We start from the raw sequence: 17012 nt of genomic DNA on the forward strand, positions 1-17012 counted from the left end.
CTCTTTCAGCTGTTTATGAAAAGTCATAAAGTCGTAGCGCCGTCTGCTCTACTGAACTCAAGCGAACTGTCATCCGCTCTCTCTCCCCCTAGTGTGAACAGAGCAACTGGAACAGTGACAGGACGTCATCACTCGCGAAGTTATGGCAACCAAATAAACAACAGGGCGAGTACTACTTCACTCAATAAGTGATAAACACCGACGAAAGCCGCGACATGAAAGCCGCACTCACGCCCGTGAAATATGACATCTACAGTTTATTGGAAAATAGCATTGTGGACACTGAAGTTGATGAATTTACTGTTTATCAGACCCCAGATGAGACAAGAAGCTAACGTTAGCCACGCTGCTGTGACGGCCCCTCTGCCTCTGACTCGCTGCTGCAGGAGACTGTGTGTATTCCTCCGACACGCTGTAGTAACGTTACTGTTTTAAAACCATTTTCCAGGTTAGTGGGGGTGCATACCGCTCAAAACCAACATGAAAAATGTAGCTAGTAATGTTCACTCAGCGTTTGGTTTTGTTGTTAAACTGTGTGTAAAATGAGCGGTGACGTTAAATTACCCTATGGTACCGTCTATTTTCTGGATGGTTTCAAGGTAACGGTCGGTAGCTTACATTAGCAGATAAGCCCATACTCTGACGTCCAACACGACGATGTTTACATTAATGTCATCCAAGTGTGCCTTGTTAGATGAATATATGTCACCCTCATCTGAGTGAATCACTCACCATTCTGATTGTTAATCAGCTTTCCCACTTCTCTCCTGAATGACCCAGTCCATTTTAAATGCAAATGATACCAATTAAATCTCTTATAATCATACAGAACCGCTTAGATACACATTCAGTACATTGCTTTGTTTTATAGAGAATAGAAAAACAGCAGAGAAAACACTAGTCTGTAAACACAACTGTGTGTGACTCCAGCATTAATGGTGGTGACATTTTTGTGTATTTTTACTTGCAGAAACAGTTCGAGCAATGACCCATGTGATAAACCAAGGCATGGCCATGTACTGGGGAACATCCCGCTGGAGCCCGATGGAAATAATGGTGAGACTCAGCGTATCTGTGTAGGGATACACAGGGTAAATATTAATTTCCAACATAGCTAAAGGAGTTTTTTCTTCCACCACCTTAGATTTGAATTTATTTCTGACCTTGCTGTATCTTTTCTGTTCCTGATGTCCACTGATGTTCTTTATAATATATATATGCAGTACTGTACTGTGTATGAGCCTAATTTTTTGTTACTTCCATGTTTTCCTTTTAGGAAGCGTACTCTGTGGCACGACAATTCAACCAGATTCCTCCCATCTGCGAGCAGGCTGAGTACCACATGTTCCAGAGAGAGAAGGTGGAGGTGCAGCTACCTGAGCTCTTCCATAAGATAGGTAAGTCGTGATGGATTTACAGTAGGACTGCAGAAGTTGGGTGACTGTAATAATATTGGACACAAATTCTGGAGAAACTAATCCAAGTTTTAAATGCAAATTAGAGTTCCAAGATTTTCAACTTGTGCAGCAAGGACCTAGTGTTTAGTTTTCCAAAGACAAAATAAGGACTTCAACTCTGAGAAAGTGATGGTGTTATGATGATCACATCTTTTGCTCCCAGGTGTAGGGGCCATGACGTGGTCACCACTGGCGTGTGGGATCATCTCAGGGAAATACGACGGCAGGGTTCCTCCATACTCACGGGCCTCTCTGAAGGTAGACAACCTGCGCTCGCTGTTTTCGGTCTTTATCCCGCTCTGGTCATCTGTGCAAGTGTCACCGTTCCTTGTCTCCCTACTGGTTGCTAGTTTGTTTGTTTGTTTATTGTGTGTATTGTGTCTTTCAGGTTCTTTAATTCTGTGCACACCACATATCTGTGTTTTCACTGCCATGGTTGATGCCATGCACTGTGCAAGTCTTCCTGAGCGGTGCTGTTCGACACTGTTTGCCAGCTGGTGTCAGCTTAATGCATTTTAGTGCACACAAAACATGCATACACACAGTAGCAGAACATATTAAAAAAATATATATATATATTTTTATTTATTTATTTATTTATTTGAGGCTATGTATACCAACACTTTTAACTTAATTAAACTAAATAATTATGAATTATGAAGAAATTTTCCTCTAAGCGTAAGGGATCAAAACTATAATAACTGAACATTTTGAGGAGGTGAACCAGTTTTAATGATTTAATTCAGTAAACACTCACAAACCCAATGGAATATTTCACTTTAATGTGACATATTAACTGTTTATAATACAAAATGTTAAACCGCAAACTGGATTTTGAGATCAAGAATTTGAACAAAATAAGTTTTGAGTCAGAGACGACTCCGCCTCTGCATTACACAGAAGCTAACGCCTGACTTAAGCAACAGTGTGTCCTTGTAGTGGAGTGGCATGTTGTGTGTCTGTGGTTTGTGTGTCAGTGACCGTCGATCAGAGAGGAAAGTAGCTCTCCATTTTGGTGTTGTGCAGTACTTGTGGTGACTTGTGTGGAATGTGCTGCTTGCTGTCTGGTTCAGTGTTGTCTGTGGATGTTTGTGGTATTTTGGCTCTTTGATTATTCTTACTGGTTTATAATCTGTTACTAATGGCATTATGGTATAACTCCTGATGCTTGATACTATATAAAGATTAGTGTTTTGACTTAACTGAGCACAAACAGATATGTCAGTAAAAACAGCAATAGGCAATTTAAATAGAGAATTTTCTGTCTCTGTTTGTAACTTTATAATAATAATAATAATAATGAACACACAATTCAGCATTTCAGTAAGGGTAGCTGTAGCTATGTTCCCTGGCTGAGATGTAGACCGCAGGAGACAGAGTCACATGTTTAAAAACAGGCCCTGGTGACACAGGAGCTGCGGCGCAGCGGCGTGTGAGCAGGGCTGTGTTTTCGAGCAGGTGTGCTGTGTTTTCGACAGGGTTACCAGTGGTTGAAGGACAAGATCTTGAGCGAGGAGGGCCGGCGTCAGCAGGCGAAGTTGAAAGAGCTGCAGGCAATCGCGGAGCGGCTGGGCTGCACACTGCCCCAACTCGCCATCGGTACGCAGATACATTCTGCCGCTCTCTCTCTTTCTGTCTGTCTGTCCGTCCCTCTGCCTCGGACGGGCCGAGGTCAACACCACTCTGGCAGCTGTCTCGTTTGACTGTTGGTGTGTTGTGTTGTCACGTCTTTGTGTGTGCTGTAACTACTAAAAAAAAAAAAAAGAGGTTAATGAGGAAAAGAGAGTAGAATATAGAGGAAATCCAGGTAAACAGGGACATTAACTCATATATATATATATATATATATAACGGGTCTCATTGTCTCTCAGGGACCAATAGGCATTAACAGTAATAGAATATACAGGATCGCCTTCTAAAGAAGGATCTGGCACTGTCCCTTGGATACATTAAGACAGTAATGTAAATATTATCATAAGTAATGCAAACATGTTTACAGTATATATTTGTGTATGCAGGTCTGTGGTGTTAACATGTACAGTTCCCAGTGTCTGCATTCAGATAGAATCCCAGACATAAATCCAGCGAGTGACCGATATCGATTCACTGCCGGGCAGGAAAGTAAGAATGTGCAAACCCCCGAAGACGTACGCTCCTGCGAGGGCTGTTAAAGCATCAGACGTTAGCGTCGCAGGCGAGTAAATCTAGGACTGCCTCTCCTATCTCAGCGCCGATCACGGCAGATTTTTCACCCTCGCCGTAATGCAGTGTCATAGATTAGGTTTCACGGCCCATTAGTGGACACCCTCATCTCTCCCATTACCATAAATCCTTCCAGCACTCCTGAAGGCAGCACAGGAGATTTATGTCCATCATGTAGTCCTCTACATCACTGTGGCACTTCAGTATTGAATAAAAACTATATAAAACTGATGGACTGAGGCCTGCTGCTGCTGGAGCAGGTGGTAAATTCAGGTGGTGGTTGTGAGAATAGAGTTAATAGATGATGTGGGTATCTCAGTGGCCTGAGGGAAGATCTACACTTGTGTCACTCCAGACGTTCAACTGTATTCATGTATGGCCATATTTTCAAGTTGGTCGAAGATTTGCATAGAATTATTATCCCCCTATTCTTACAGCTAAATTCTTCATCCCTTTATGCTGTAATCTGCTTACATGCGTATTTTCCTCAATTCCGTGCAGTTGTATTGCATAATACAGTTCACAATTATAATAGCACACCAAACAGATGAGGTTTTTTTTTTTTTGTGTGTCTCAGTTTCCTCAGAGAGACAACAAAGTGTGTTTTCTTCATATTATTAGCAGAGTGCAGTATTGGAATTTAGGCATTTACTCAAGTATTGTACTGAAGGGCAATTTTGAGGTACTTGTACTTTAGTATTTTATTCTTCTTTGTACTTCTACGCCACTATATTTCAGAGAGAAATATTGTAGTTTTTGCTCCTCTACATTTATTTCACACAGGGATGCTGCACTGATGTGCCGGATTAATATCGCTGCAGAAACTGAGTTTATTAAGCAGACCATCATTTTAAAATTCTGTGTTGCTGCTATATGTTATTCATTCAGTCATGGCAGGCTGCTGACTCAGTTTTGAAGTGCCACAGAAAGTTTCAAGTTAGCTACATAAAAACCATTTCAGCGTGTTCCACGCGGTGATGTAAACAGATTTCAAATTTAAGAGAAAGAAAGCTCTGTTATTGGATCAGTACTCCAGCAGGAGTTATTTAAAAAAGGTTTTACATCTAAAGTTACCACTTAATTCACAATATTCAAAAACTATGTTCTTTTATTTTTTTTATATATATATATATATATATATATATATATAGTTATAGATTAAACTATAACCGCATACACAATATATATGTATAACATAGTTAGTTGCTTCCTTTCAGCCATCTACCGACAGTATAATTTTGGCTTTAGTGTGTTGTAAGTGCAGAGTTTGTGGCCAGCTACAGCTTATATTATTTTTATAAAATTAAATTTTTGTGGACAGGAAATGTTGCGGTAGCTTTCTTCTTCTTTTTTTTTATCAACCTGGTGTATGTTTGTGAAGTGTTGTTGTAGAAATGTGTTTGCGTCTGTGTGCGTGCGTGTGTCTATAGCCAAGGTTGGGGGTGTCATTGTTGTTTACTGGTCTCCTGCAGCGTGGTGCCTACGGAACGAGGGGGTGAGCTCTGTCCTTTTAGGGGCGTCCAACACCGACCAACTGATGGAGAACATAGGAGCGATACAGGTGAGGCCACAAAATGAGTGGGTTGGTACACGTCTGTTGTTCTGAAGAGCAAATCAGTGGCTTAATTTGTGAAAACGTGACCTGACCCGTTTTATCAGGCCCCTATTCGTGCTTTACGTTTCGTAACAGCAGCTTCGTCTCCTGGGTACAGCTGGACCTCTTGGGCAGTTTGCTGCTGCACGCTTGGGTGCTTTACTGTACTGAGTTAATAAGGTCAGCGGAGTATCATTCGCCAGGGGGATTGGAGACGAGCTTACAGCCACTTCTTCCTCTCCTGATAAGATGCACTCTTTTAATGGGGTTTTCAGATTGGGGGGGGGGGGCTTCTCTCCATACATTATGTCTGGCCTGCAGCAAAGAGCATTCCTACCCCTTTATATTCTGATGCTTTGTGCATCCTCCCACGTGTGTCTCCTCTCCCTAAGCACATTTGATATTTCGGTTTTGAAATGCTGAGCTCACATTTCCCGAGGGCTTTGCAGTTTCCCTTTTACTGGGAATGTTATATCACAGACCCTGAAATAGGGACATGGTCCTTAATCTTTAAAAAAATTAAAATAAAATAAAAAATGTCCGTTTCAAATTACTTACTAATGTTGTTAGTATTTGTTAGTATTTTTAATTTGATGTCATGTTGAGTTAAATTTCAAAGAGAGGATTTTTACTTGTAATGGAGTATTTTTTTAGCCTGGTTGACACCAGACCCTTCTCAGTTGTATCTGAGAGTTGGGGAAGGTTCATTCCAGCCCATTTCCAAAGGGGCGTCACCAACGGATGCCGTTCAAATGCCTCTGGGCGCAATTGGATAGTCCTTCAACTGATCCGGGTGACGCAGCAGCGACAGCGGCATCAACGGGTTGCTGCGCTTCGTTCGGTGGCCGTCATGTTGAATGTAAACAAAAAGCTGCTTGCCGTCGCTGCGCTATCGTCATCGTGTAAAGCCCGCCCCAACGGTTGTGATTGGTGCCTCGATTTGGAAAAATTGGAAATTTGGCTTGAATGGGCTCTTGGCCAGATGGACTTGCAGAGCAAATCTCAAATTTGCCGGAAGTTCATCAGGCTTTTTCCCGGCTAGTATTTTTTGTCCTTATTGCTATCTGAATACTTTTTCCTTCACTCTATAATGTGTAATAATTTACACTCACAAATCAGCGCTGGATGTAAAAGAAGATACAAAAACAAACTCAAGTTGTTAATGTTAAGTTAATAGGTCAATAAGTTAATGTATTTTAAAACAACCCACAAGATTTATATACAAAAAATTAAATAAGCTGCAGATAAGCTATACAAAAGTTATTTGGTTGCTGTATTGCAGTTGCAGACTGGACAACATTGGCGCCAACTAGAAAAAAACTCGTCACCCTTCAGCGCTATCTAGAGGCTGTGATGTGCAACTGCAGACACTTTCTGATCATTTCGTATTTTAAACAATGACTAAAACTACTGACTGTAAATGTAAGTGAAGAGAACATATTCACCACGTGTGTCTCTCTCCTGTTGCAGGTTCTTCCAAAGTTGTCATCATCCATCACACACGAGGTGGACAGCATCCTGGGGAACAAGCCGTACAGTAAAAAGGACTACCGCTCTTAACGTGCAGCACGGCCCTGCCCGGCAGGGCTGCACCCGGGCTGCAGCCGCAGAGCCCCCACCTTTGCCTGATCCTCTGTTTGCTTGAGCTTTTACTAAGTGAGACCCTGGCGCATGAGTCTGGCCACACCAAGGCCACCCAGGGCACCTCATTTAGAGTTACGGGGATAAGATAAGGAAAGGGGGAAAAAAATACAGTCACCTCCACAGGAAAGGAAGGGAAGAAAGACAAAAGTGGAAGAGAGTTTAGGGATATGCGCTCATACTTAGTCACTTAATCAGTTATACATTCAATTCAGCTGAACGTATTTTAAAAACGTATACAAAAAATACCTTTTAAAAAAAATAAAAAATAAAATAAGCACACGCTTGCTTGGCAGCCAGATTTTTCTTTTTTGCTTTTTTTTTTTCTAAAACTGAATGCAACTAAAAGGAAGATTAAGTTCATACTGTACGGATATATGAGAACTACTCTGTTGCACATGTACCATAGCCATGCATTTGGTCCTTGGATGTTCTGTTTACAAACACCTGTGTACTGTACGAGTCCGTCAAGGTTTCTCTGAAAAAACCTTTTGTTTGTGTTGTCGACATTGTCAGTGTACGAGCCTTCTCGTGGGTTTTAACAATCAGCACTTTAGTATTGTCAGTACAGGTGTTGGAGGGTAGTTCTAAGGAGGGGAGAGGATGGTATTATAGTCTTATCTCACAGCCATTGCACTATAGAATCATATCTCCTCCTGATAATTCCCCTCTCCTCCTCATCCTCCCTTTGTGTCTTCACTGGCAGTACGTTTGACCAGCCTGATGCTTCGACCCTGCTGCTGTCTTAAGCGTGGCGGTGGCGGCCAAGATGAGGGGGAATGAGGCTCCTCCTCCGTCCTGACCAGTGAACCGTCTGTTACAAGTCAGGAGTGTAGGGCGATGTGTCAGGGCAACTCGTCTGCCACTGAAGAGATTAGCTACTTATTCATCCCTAACGGTCAGAACTGCAGCTGCGTTAAATCTAATGCAGTCACCCAGCCTCTGCTGTCTGTTTTCAGGCTGAGGATTTACTGTGCAGGAAGTGGTCATATCAGTGCTGGCCCCACATCTCATGGAAACTTTTCCTTGATCAAATGTTCAAGTATTTTGCCTTATTTACAGTTGCATCAGACTGCGCTGTGGGCTTTGGCGGTAGACGAGCAGTTCGACAGCTGTCCCTTTGGCCGACTGGTCTTATGTCCCCAGTAAATACTGGAACGCTGACTGGTGGAAGTGTCATTAGCTGCAAGGAGAAGGCGCTGTGTCCAGCTAATCCGTGGGTGGCAGCAGCTCAGGGAACAGAGCAGGTGGTTTTAGTCGTGTGTGCGCGTGCACATGGTCTGGAGGTTGTATTTACACGTCCGTCTTTCTTCCATGTGTGGACACTGGGCAGGACCAGTTGCATTTTAGCGTGGCTTGAGCCAAAGATTTTCTCTTTCTTCATCTCTCTTTGACGACACATCCAGGTGTTTCACTCTCACTTCCTGCAAGATTATAGAACTCATCTTGGCGCATGTGTTGTCCAGCTTGGTATCTATCTATAGTATGGACTTTACTCCATATATATATCTTTACTTGACCACGCTGTTATACTAGTTAACAAATAATATGTCCTTCATATACAGAATGCATAAGTACTTGCTTTAGGATCGGTAAGGTTTGTTTCAGGCGACAATACAACCTGAGACGTGTCAGAAATATTACTGCAGCCCTATATCATTCTTTCTCCTTTGGGTGCTCTCTTACTGTGATTAAAGCACAAGTGGGTAGCATGTGTTACATCCTCAAAGCATGGAGCCTCTTCACCCAGCCTACAGTACCTATACGGGACAAGCAAGGCGATGCTACTCCGCTTACTAACGTGTAGGTAACAAATCTTTACTAATGGCTAATAAACTATTGATTCTTAGCAGAAAAATAAACAAGTACGTATTAAGAAAACTGTCATACTAGTGTGAATGATAATCAAAGGAAACGAACGAATGGTCTGCTTCGTTACTCCTCTTACGTGATATTTAACGGACGCAAAGGGATTCTTTGTCTCTGCTGTTGATGTTTTTGTGTGTGCGTGTATGGGGAGGCAACTAAACTAATCCCTTGCTTTAGACTGTTGTATTAGTTGATCCCTGTATACGTTTGATTTGCTGTGTCTCAGTGTTTTCTCAGAAGAAGAGAAGAAAAAAGAAACGCAAAGAACATTTAGTTAATTTAGTCTGTGGAGTTCCTGTGTCTTAATATTGTCATCTGCAGGGAGTGGGGAGGAAGTTTGAGACTTAACGTTCGACATTTTGGGAAATACACCTATTTGCTTTCTTACTGAGAGCTGAAATAAAAAAGATTGACTGCTCGATATGAAGTAGCGTGACCGCCGGCAGCAGGCAAACTTAGCTTAGCATAAAGACGGGAAAAGGGGAAACAAATAGCCTGACCTGATCTACCTACTGCTCCTCTAAAGCTAACCAATTAACATGTTACACTGGTTTCATTCCTCCAAAAAACCGTTTGTATGGTAGGGAAACACTAATTGAGGGGGGACAGACTTTGACACAAGACCTGTTCATTTCACCCGTAAAAATGCAAATTGCCGTATTTGTGCAGATTAAACACACAAGATATAAAGTCTTAACAAGAGAGCTTCAGAGGTGCTGGTAGGTGGACTGTGTTACTTTTGTACAGAGCCAGGCTAGCCGTTTCCCCGTTCCCAGTCTTCATGCTTAGCTAAGTTAGCCGGCTTCTGGCAGTAGCTTCATAATTAGCGTGCAGACGTTATCAAAAAATTTTCTCATCTAACTCTCGGCAAAGAAAGGGATACTCGCATTTTCCAAAAGGTCAAACTTGCCCTTTAAATGCGTTTTGTTTTAACCATCAGTGTTATTTCACATCGTGCTGACCTGCCCAACAAAGATCTTGTGGTGTTGAAAGGTTTCTGCACATTGTAGAAATAAACTCTGTTTTAAGGCTGTAGTGTAGTTACCTGGTGCCCTCGTCTGTTGAGAAATTCATGCTTTAAGAGGTCCTAGTTTCTTCATATTTGCTGTTCTAACATTGTAATGACTAGTTGAGAAAAGAAACCAGACCCACAGATGGATAGAGCTTATTTTACAGAAGGTTCTAGGTGATACAGATAATATATTTTTATGTTTTAGCCTTTAATGCAGTAGAAAGAATCAAAATAACTTTTTTATTTTTTTCATCATGCTGCATTTTTCCTGTCAGTATTGTATCGATTTTGAGAGACAAAATGAAGCAATTTCTTTGTGTACTACTGTAATGCATTTTTTTGAGGAATGCTCTGAAGTGAATGCAGTGGTGGACTGACTTCACTCTGAAGATGTAGTGAGAGCCTAGTATCTCATGTACATAGTTTGACCTTTGTATATACTATATTTCTGGTTGTGATCACCTCTGCCTTTTCTCTTTTCCTTTATTAATTTTCTTTGCAGGCGTTGCTATCTGCACTGTGCTTGAATCTGAATTTAGACAGGATGTACAGCTTATATCTTCAATGAAAATGAAATAATGATAAATAAGAATGGTAAACAAACCAAATGTATCTGTCTTTATTGGCATTCAAGTGTGAAATATAATTTTGGGTTGTGTATTGGACTGTAGATTTGGCAGAGCTGCAAAGTCTCTCTTATCCAGTGGAAAACAAAGAATGCATTTTAAACTTGTGGTATATTCAATTGTATACAACTGTGAGAAATATAAATATGAAGCAATTTATACACAATTCAAAAGAAATGTATACACAATTCAAAAGAAACATTTTATATAGCCTATACTCTTAACCTTAAAGAAGGTGCAAATGAATGTGTAATCTTTAGTGACTCATATTGAACTGTAAAATTTCAGCTGTCCATTAAGGCATATTTAGTCAACAGGAATGTGCTTTGTTGTGATATGTAAGGGATAATGTCGAGCGAGCCGGTCATTATTGCGAATTAGAACCCTGACAGGGTGATGCAGGACGCAGAGGGGTCTTGAATCAGCCTTATTCCACTTATTACACAGCGTATTACACAGTTACTCATACAGAGGTTACCCACTAATAATGCCTTCGTCCCGGTCCAGACGGTTAACTTTACCGCTGATCACTGAGCACCGCCAGGTCGCCACGGTGATTGAACTAAACATGGAGCTAACTCTTTTTGTACTGTTGCCATTAGCGTAGTTAGCGATCATCATGTCCTCCACCCTCTCGCCAGCTTTGTGATCTGCGGTATGAGCTCTGACCAATCAGAATCGAGTATTCAACAAGGCCATGTAATAGGTCTAAAGATCATTATAGTCTTTGTTGCACTGTACAATAGAGCACCATCGGACTGAGGTTAGTACTTCATATTGTATAGATTGAAAAACAACTTCATAGTACTGGCAAATTATGAAATGTGGTTTCAAAAACTGAGCGGCAGAGATTCCATCATATCCAGCAAAATTAGACAATTTTATACACAGTACCTGCAAAAGCTATTTCGAGGACAAAATATGAACCACAAAATGCCAAAAGTGCAGTGAACGCAACCACAATCTCTTCCGGGAGCGATTTTAATCCTAAAGACTAAAATGTTTGCCGTTCCACTTTGACCCCAAGAAAATCACAAAGTACCACTGTGGCAGGTCAGGCTGACAGTTCAAAGGACACTTTGGCACACACACAAAAAAAGTATCATCCAGCTCAGGTCCAAACATGAAACTGCAGTTCTCATTGGAGAGTCTATTTCCATGAAGGTCTTCCAGCTGCTTGCTACAACTTCCTGTCACAAGCTTTCACTCACTTGAGTCACTTCAGTAAAACATGGCCGAGCTGTCCCAGTCGAGTCTTCCAGTTAGATGGCGGTGCTATAACGAGTTCTCGCGCTGCGAGTCTCCTCTGCTGCTGCCATAGGTGAGGCGCGGAGGTCCACCTGAGGAAACGCACAAAGAGCTGTGAGTCCACCTCAGCGCGCACACACACATTCATATTTGATCAGAACAAAGATGACACCAAAGAGAAAGTGCAGTCTCTGCAGGAAGCGAACGCTGTCAGCACTTTAACGTTATTTTCTCTTATTTCACAAAGTCAGCTGAAATGTCACTTCTGGTCTGACTCAAGTCCGCAAAGCCTGTCACCTGCAGTCCATCTGGATGTAATAATGAATTGAGATAACTGTTCACCCAGCAGGGATGCGTGTGTGTCAGTTTGTCATCACTGCACCTTCTTGACAAGAGAGTCCGATCCAGCTGTGCAGGCAGGCACAGCGGCCATTGTGTCGGTTGCACTGAGACCCGTTGTCACACTCGCAGGTCTCTGCACAGTCTGGCCCGTAACGATTCGCTCTGCAGTCTGACACAAAACACAATTGCACACAGTTTAATAAAACTACACAGAGATCAACGTGCTTTGAAAACAATCGTTTGATGTTTTGTGAAATATGCATATTCGCTTCCTAGCAGAGAGATGAGAAGATTAATACCACTGTGACAGGAGAGTGGTACTGATCTTCTCATCTAGCTCTGATAAAAAGTGGATTTCCCAAAATGTCAAACTATTCCTGTAAAATGGTGGGCAAGTCACCACCTTCTGCATGCTAAAGGGTAGATGATTCATCGCACCAAACGTTTTTAGCTAAATTGCCTTTATCAGTGTCGTGTCAGAGGTTGTCGTTAGTTTCATTTATACACAGTCCATTGATTAGTCATATGACCAAGACACTAAATTTACAAAAACATTTTAAAATAGATGTTACACTATAGAATATGAACTAGTGGATACAGAAATGTGTAAGAGGTATATCAATAACTAATAACAAAACATACATGCAACTTTTCGAAATGTACTTTAGCTAAAACAATCTTTCATCTTAACCCAAAGCAGCAAATTCTGATCTCTTTGAACCTGTTCTTTCATGATGCCATGTTGGTTCTTTCAAACTTATTTTAATGGATAACTGACTAATTTCAAAGTCAACCTGAGGTTTACCTTAAAGTGCTCATATTATGCTTTTTGGCTTTTTCCTTAATTGTGTTATATATGTTTTTTGTGCACGTTATAGGTTTACAAAGTGAAAAAGCCCAAAGTCCACCCCAAAGGGACTTACCATCTCCAACAGAAAACACTGTTCACACACTGCTCCAAACAGCTCTATTGTAGTCCAGCCTTTACTTCCGTGACGAACATGCGTCACTTTGTAACACACGTTATAATGCTCGCCTAGCTGCTAGCGTGGCACTCCCTCATACTCTGCTTCTGACTGGCTAGTAGTCCTTACCTAGCTACCGCGCATGTGCGACTCCCAACAAAGATGGAACAGAAGCGCGATGCCTCACTCTGTAGCTAAAACAGAGAGCTCAACACACAGGGTGAAAAGAGGAGCTGCAGCAATGTGCAGTACAACAAAAAGATGGTGTTTTTTTGAAAATTAAACCATGTAAACCTTTTCTGGTATAACCTCTAAATACAATTGCGAACCTGTAAATGAGCATAATATGAGCACTTTAACACATCCATACTTTAACTAAATTTCCATTTTTTTCCTCAACTATAATGTAATCGACTTTACAAAAATGGCTTACAGTTTAATTCCTCCTTCAACCCCCCTGGGCATAAACTGCCCAATTTAGAAAACCAAGAAGCCTCACTCTTAACGAGCAACTCTTAAAAACATTTGCTCGACACACTGGTCTGCATATCACTGGGTGCACATTCTTAAAGTCGGAAAAAGGCTAAAAGATTACCGATGTCACATCTGAGTCCAGTCTTCCCTGAGGAACAGAGGCATCTTCCTGTCCCAGGATCACACGGAGCGTCGTCCTCACAGTCGCACAGCTTGGCACAGCCATGACCGTAGGTACCCTGTTCACACGCTGAGAGAGGAAAAACATTAGGGCAAGAAATGCCAGTAATCCTGTTATTATATTGTGATAATCAGCAGTGATTTGGCTGACCTCTGTGACAGCGAGCTCCGTGGTATCCTGGAGGGCAGATGCACTGGCCCGACGCCGGGTGACAGGAAGCTCCGTTCATGCAGTCACACTGCAGCTGGCACAGCGGGCCGTGCAGACCACGAGGACAGGCTGAGGACGAGGGTTGTCAAGAGACTTAAGCCAACCTTTATGATTTCAAATGTTCTCACTGGATGGATAAATGAATATAAACCCCAGGGTTTAACTTCGACCCCTCAAGAGCGAAAGCTTTAGTTTTCCTGTTCGTTCTTTTAAGACGGCTGGGTATCGAAGAGTGGTGGAAAGTAAGTACTGTACTTTTACTTTACTTGAGTAATTCTATTTTATGTTACTGTATACTTCTACTCCACTATATTCCAACTAGAATAACATTTTTCAAGACAGGTGCAAATATAAACCCTATTGGTCACACTGGGAGATCATTACTGTTTTTTGGCCTTCTTGTGTTTTTGTGTATCACAATGATAATTATTTAAAGGATAAGACTGGGGGTATTCTATAGTTTTACTATTGTCAACAAATCCCATGAAAAGATCAAAACAAACCATGTGTTTCTAAATATGTTTTGCCCTTATCCCCAAGCCTATTTCTTCCCACTGACAATGTAATATGCAACATCACAAATGTATATTTTCATTAAAAAGACTAGATAATTTTCCAAAACAGCTGGGCACTGTAGTTTTTAAACGCTATTCAAACAGGAGTATTTACTGCATTTGTTGAGGCCTATTTTCAGTCGTGGATTAATAGACATTTGGTGATTTAGTGAGTATCTCTAGCAGCATGACGGTGAATGTGGGATTGACTCGAAATAAACTTAGTGTAATCGTGTGTGGCTCATTGATGTGTTTTTAATAGTTTGTAACAACAATGGAGCTCTATGGCAAGGAGGAATAAGAGATCTCACGTTTTAGGGACACAGACAAAAGCTGTTATTAGAATCGGTTAATGTTTTTGTTTTCTTAAATGGGTTTCATCCTTTAAGACACTCACTCTGTGTGTTTATCTGTTCAGTTCTCACCGTGTTCACACAGATGTCCATAGTAGCCTGGAAAACACTGACACGTCCCTGTCACTCTGTCACAAGTGCTGTTATTTTGACAGTTACATTTCAGCTGGCAGTTGGCACCAAATCTGCCCACAGGACATTCTGGGAGACAGACGAATAAAACAGGAAGACAGTTAAAAAGAAGAAGCACAATCAACCTCATGACTTACTGTAACACTATGTTTACATTTTGCATTCTACAGCAGATCATGTATGCGATAATGATCAGAAGCAGGTTATAACAATCAGCGTGACTGCATTAACAAACAAGATATATAAAAGTGTGTGTCACCTTTATTGCAGTGTGAACCAGTCCAGCCCAGACCGCAAGTACAAGTGCCGGTCGCAGAGTCACACGCTCCGCCATTACTGCAGTTACAGCGTTGGACACAGTCCGCTCCAAACCAGCCTGGCGGGCAGCCTGAGGCAGAAAACACACTCTCACATTAAACTGCAGAAAACATTCTGCTTCATATTTAAAACAGAACAGAAAGACAAAAAGTTGTTTTTTTTTCTTCATTAAAATACTCTTTGCTGTTGTCCGTAAACTTTAAGTCCATTTGCTGTTGTCCGTAAACTTTAAGTCCATTTGCAGATATCAGTGGTTGTTTTCCTCCCTTCAGAAGGAGTCATTTGCTGCCCTTCATTTCTGTACAGTAAGAAAAACAACTTATACAGACATGAAAATTGCCCGACTCACATAACCCATCACAGTAAGCACAGAGTCTGGATGGCAGTAATAGAAACCTGCACAGAGGAGTCTATACTGAAATGATCACAGGGCCTCTTCGTAGAGATCTGAGGTTGTTCACACACGTCACAAGTCACAAGTCAAGAAGTCACAGATAAAACAGAGATGGCTGTCGTGTTATGTTACATCTAATAACTGTGCATTGAGGACCGGTTCACTATTCAGAAGCAGTGAGTGACGTTCAAAGCTGTCTTTGAAACTGCTAACAAATATATGACTGACTGATGATGTTTGAAACAATTTCTAAAGTTCACTGAGTGAGACACACACTTTGTGGTGGTGGACTTGATATTAGCACATATTATTACACATAACATCTGTCCAAATACATTGTATTTAGTGTGTCTATAAGCACTTTACGGTCTCGCGCCATGAACCCTACTCTTACACTATACTATACGTAAAATTGACTAGGACAAAATTAGTGACAGAAAAATTACAGACAAACGTAGTGTAAGGATACATTTGAGACTTAACTTGCTCTGGTCTGACTCAGCCCCATTTCCTTTACTACAATTATTTTGCATGTCATATCCTTAGTTGATTTTTGTTCACTGTCTAAATTATTGAACAAGAAAATGCATTTGTCTTGAACATGCACGCTGGTCACAAAAGGAGGAATCGAACCAGTGTTCCGCTGTATGGGAGGCAAAAGCTTTCACCGCTAAGCACACATTGATGGTGGGGCAGGTGGCTTTGTGTGTAAAATAGAATATTCAGGTGCAGGTTTTTGCAGCACTTCAAATTGTATCGACAGTTCTAGGAACTCACCGTGTCCACAGTCCTCTCCTCTTCGTCCAGGGATGCACTCACAGCGACCGGTGATTGGGTCATTCTGGGCTCCGTCTCCACACAGCGTCACCCGAGCACAGTCGACTCCGTAACGCCCGGCTGGACACGCTGTCAACATCGAGACACACACACACCAGATACTTGTCATCCCATACTGTCATTTATTACTTATTCATTCACACTGTCACCGGCGCAGTTTCAGATGGACTCACTGATGTTGCAGCGTGCTCCTATAAATCCTGCTGGACATTCACAGGCTCCAGTGGAAGGAATGCACCTCCCTCCGTTTTCACATTGGCACTCGCTTTTACAGTTTGGACCATAACGACCCTCTCCACAAACTGAACATTTAATTGAAACAGCAGAGAATGAGTACTTTTACAAGGCTTTTACTTCAGTGGAATGTAATATATGTCTAAGGAGGTGTGAATATGCCTTCTTACGTACTTTGGTCACATTTGGGGCCATGGAAACCTGGCGCGCAGTAACATGATCCAGACACCGGATGGCAGAGCTGGTTTGTCTCTGAGCACTGGCAGACCTGGTTACAGTTCTGTCCAAATGTTCCTGGAAGACAAGCTGATAGAGGGAGAGGTTCACATGTACAGTTAGAGATGTTCTTGCTTTCTGATGCATTGTAAA

At 41.7% G+C, this 17012-nt stretch overlaps 2 protein-coding genes across 5 annotated transcripts in view; one reads left to right on the forward strand and one right to left on the reverse strand.

Moving 5' to 3' along the window:
• The window catches only part of kcnab2a (potassium voltage-gated channel subfamily A regulatory beta subunit 2a), a 102467-nt gene extending 92084 nt beyond the window's left edge, over positions 1 to 10383 (forward strand). For all 3 annotated transcript variants that reach the window (XM_078248825.1, XM_078248822.1, XM_078248823.1), the window contains 6 exons: positions 971 to 1056; positions 1277 to 1397; positions 1621 to 1715; positions 2936 to 3056; positions 5132 to 5220; positions 6724 to 10383. In XM_078248825.1, coding sequence (XP_078104951.1) covers positions 971 to 1056; positions 1277 to 1397; positions 1621 to 1715; positions 2936 to 3056; positions 5132 to 5220; positions 6724 to 6813 — 602 coding nt within the window. In that variant the 3' untranslated portion in view covers positions 6814 to 10383. The remainder of the gene's footprint in view (positions 1 to 970; positions 1057 to 1276; positions 1398 to 1620; positions 1716 to 2935; positions 3057 to 5131; positions 5221 to 6723) is intronic.
• The window catches only part of megf6b (multiple EGF-like-domains 6b), a 64915-nt gene continuing 58282 nt past the window's right edge, over positions 10380 to 17012 (reverse strand). For both annotated transcript variants that reach the window (XM_078248820.1, XM_078248821.1), the window contains 9 exons: positions 16818 to 16949; positions 16583 to 16711; positions 16350 to 16478; positions 15120 to 15248; positions 14801 to 14929; positions 13762 to 13890; positions 13552 to 13680; positions 12032 to 12160; positions 10380 to 11741 (listed from right to left, as the gene is read on the reverse strand). In XM_078248820.1, the coding sequence (XP_078104946.1) occupies positions 11677 to 11741; positions 12032 to 12160; positions 13552 to 13680; positions 13762 to 13890; positions 14801 to 14929; positions 15120 to 15248; positions 16350 to 16478; positions 16583 to 16711; positions 16818 to 16949 (1100 nt within the window). In that variant the 3' untranslated portion in view covers positions 10380 to 11676. The remainder of the gene's footprint in view (positions 11742 to 12031; positions 12161 to 13551; positions 13681 to 13761; positions 13891 to 14800; positions 14930 to 15119; positions 15249 to 16349; positions 16479 to 16582; positions 16712 to 16817; positions 16950 to 17012) is intronic.

Source organism: Sander vitreus, chromosome 4 (genome assembly GCF_031162955.1).
Source record: "Sander vitreus isolate 19-12246 chromosome 4, sanVit1, whole genome shotgun sequence".
Taxonomy (NCBI): Eukaryota; Metazoa; Chordata; class Actinopteri; order Perciformes; family Percidae; genus Sander; species Sander vitreus.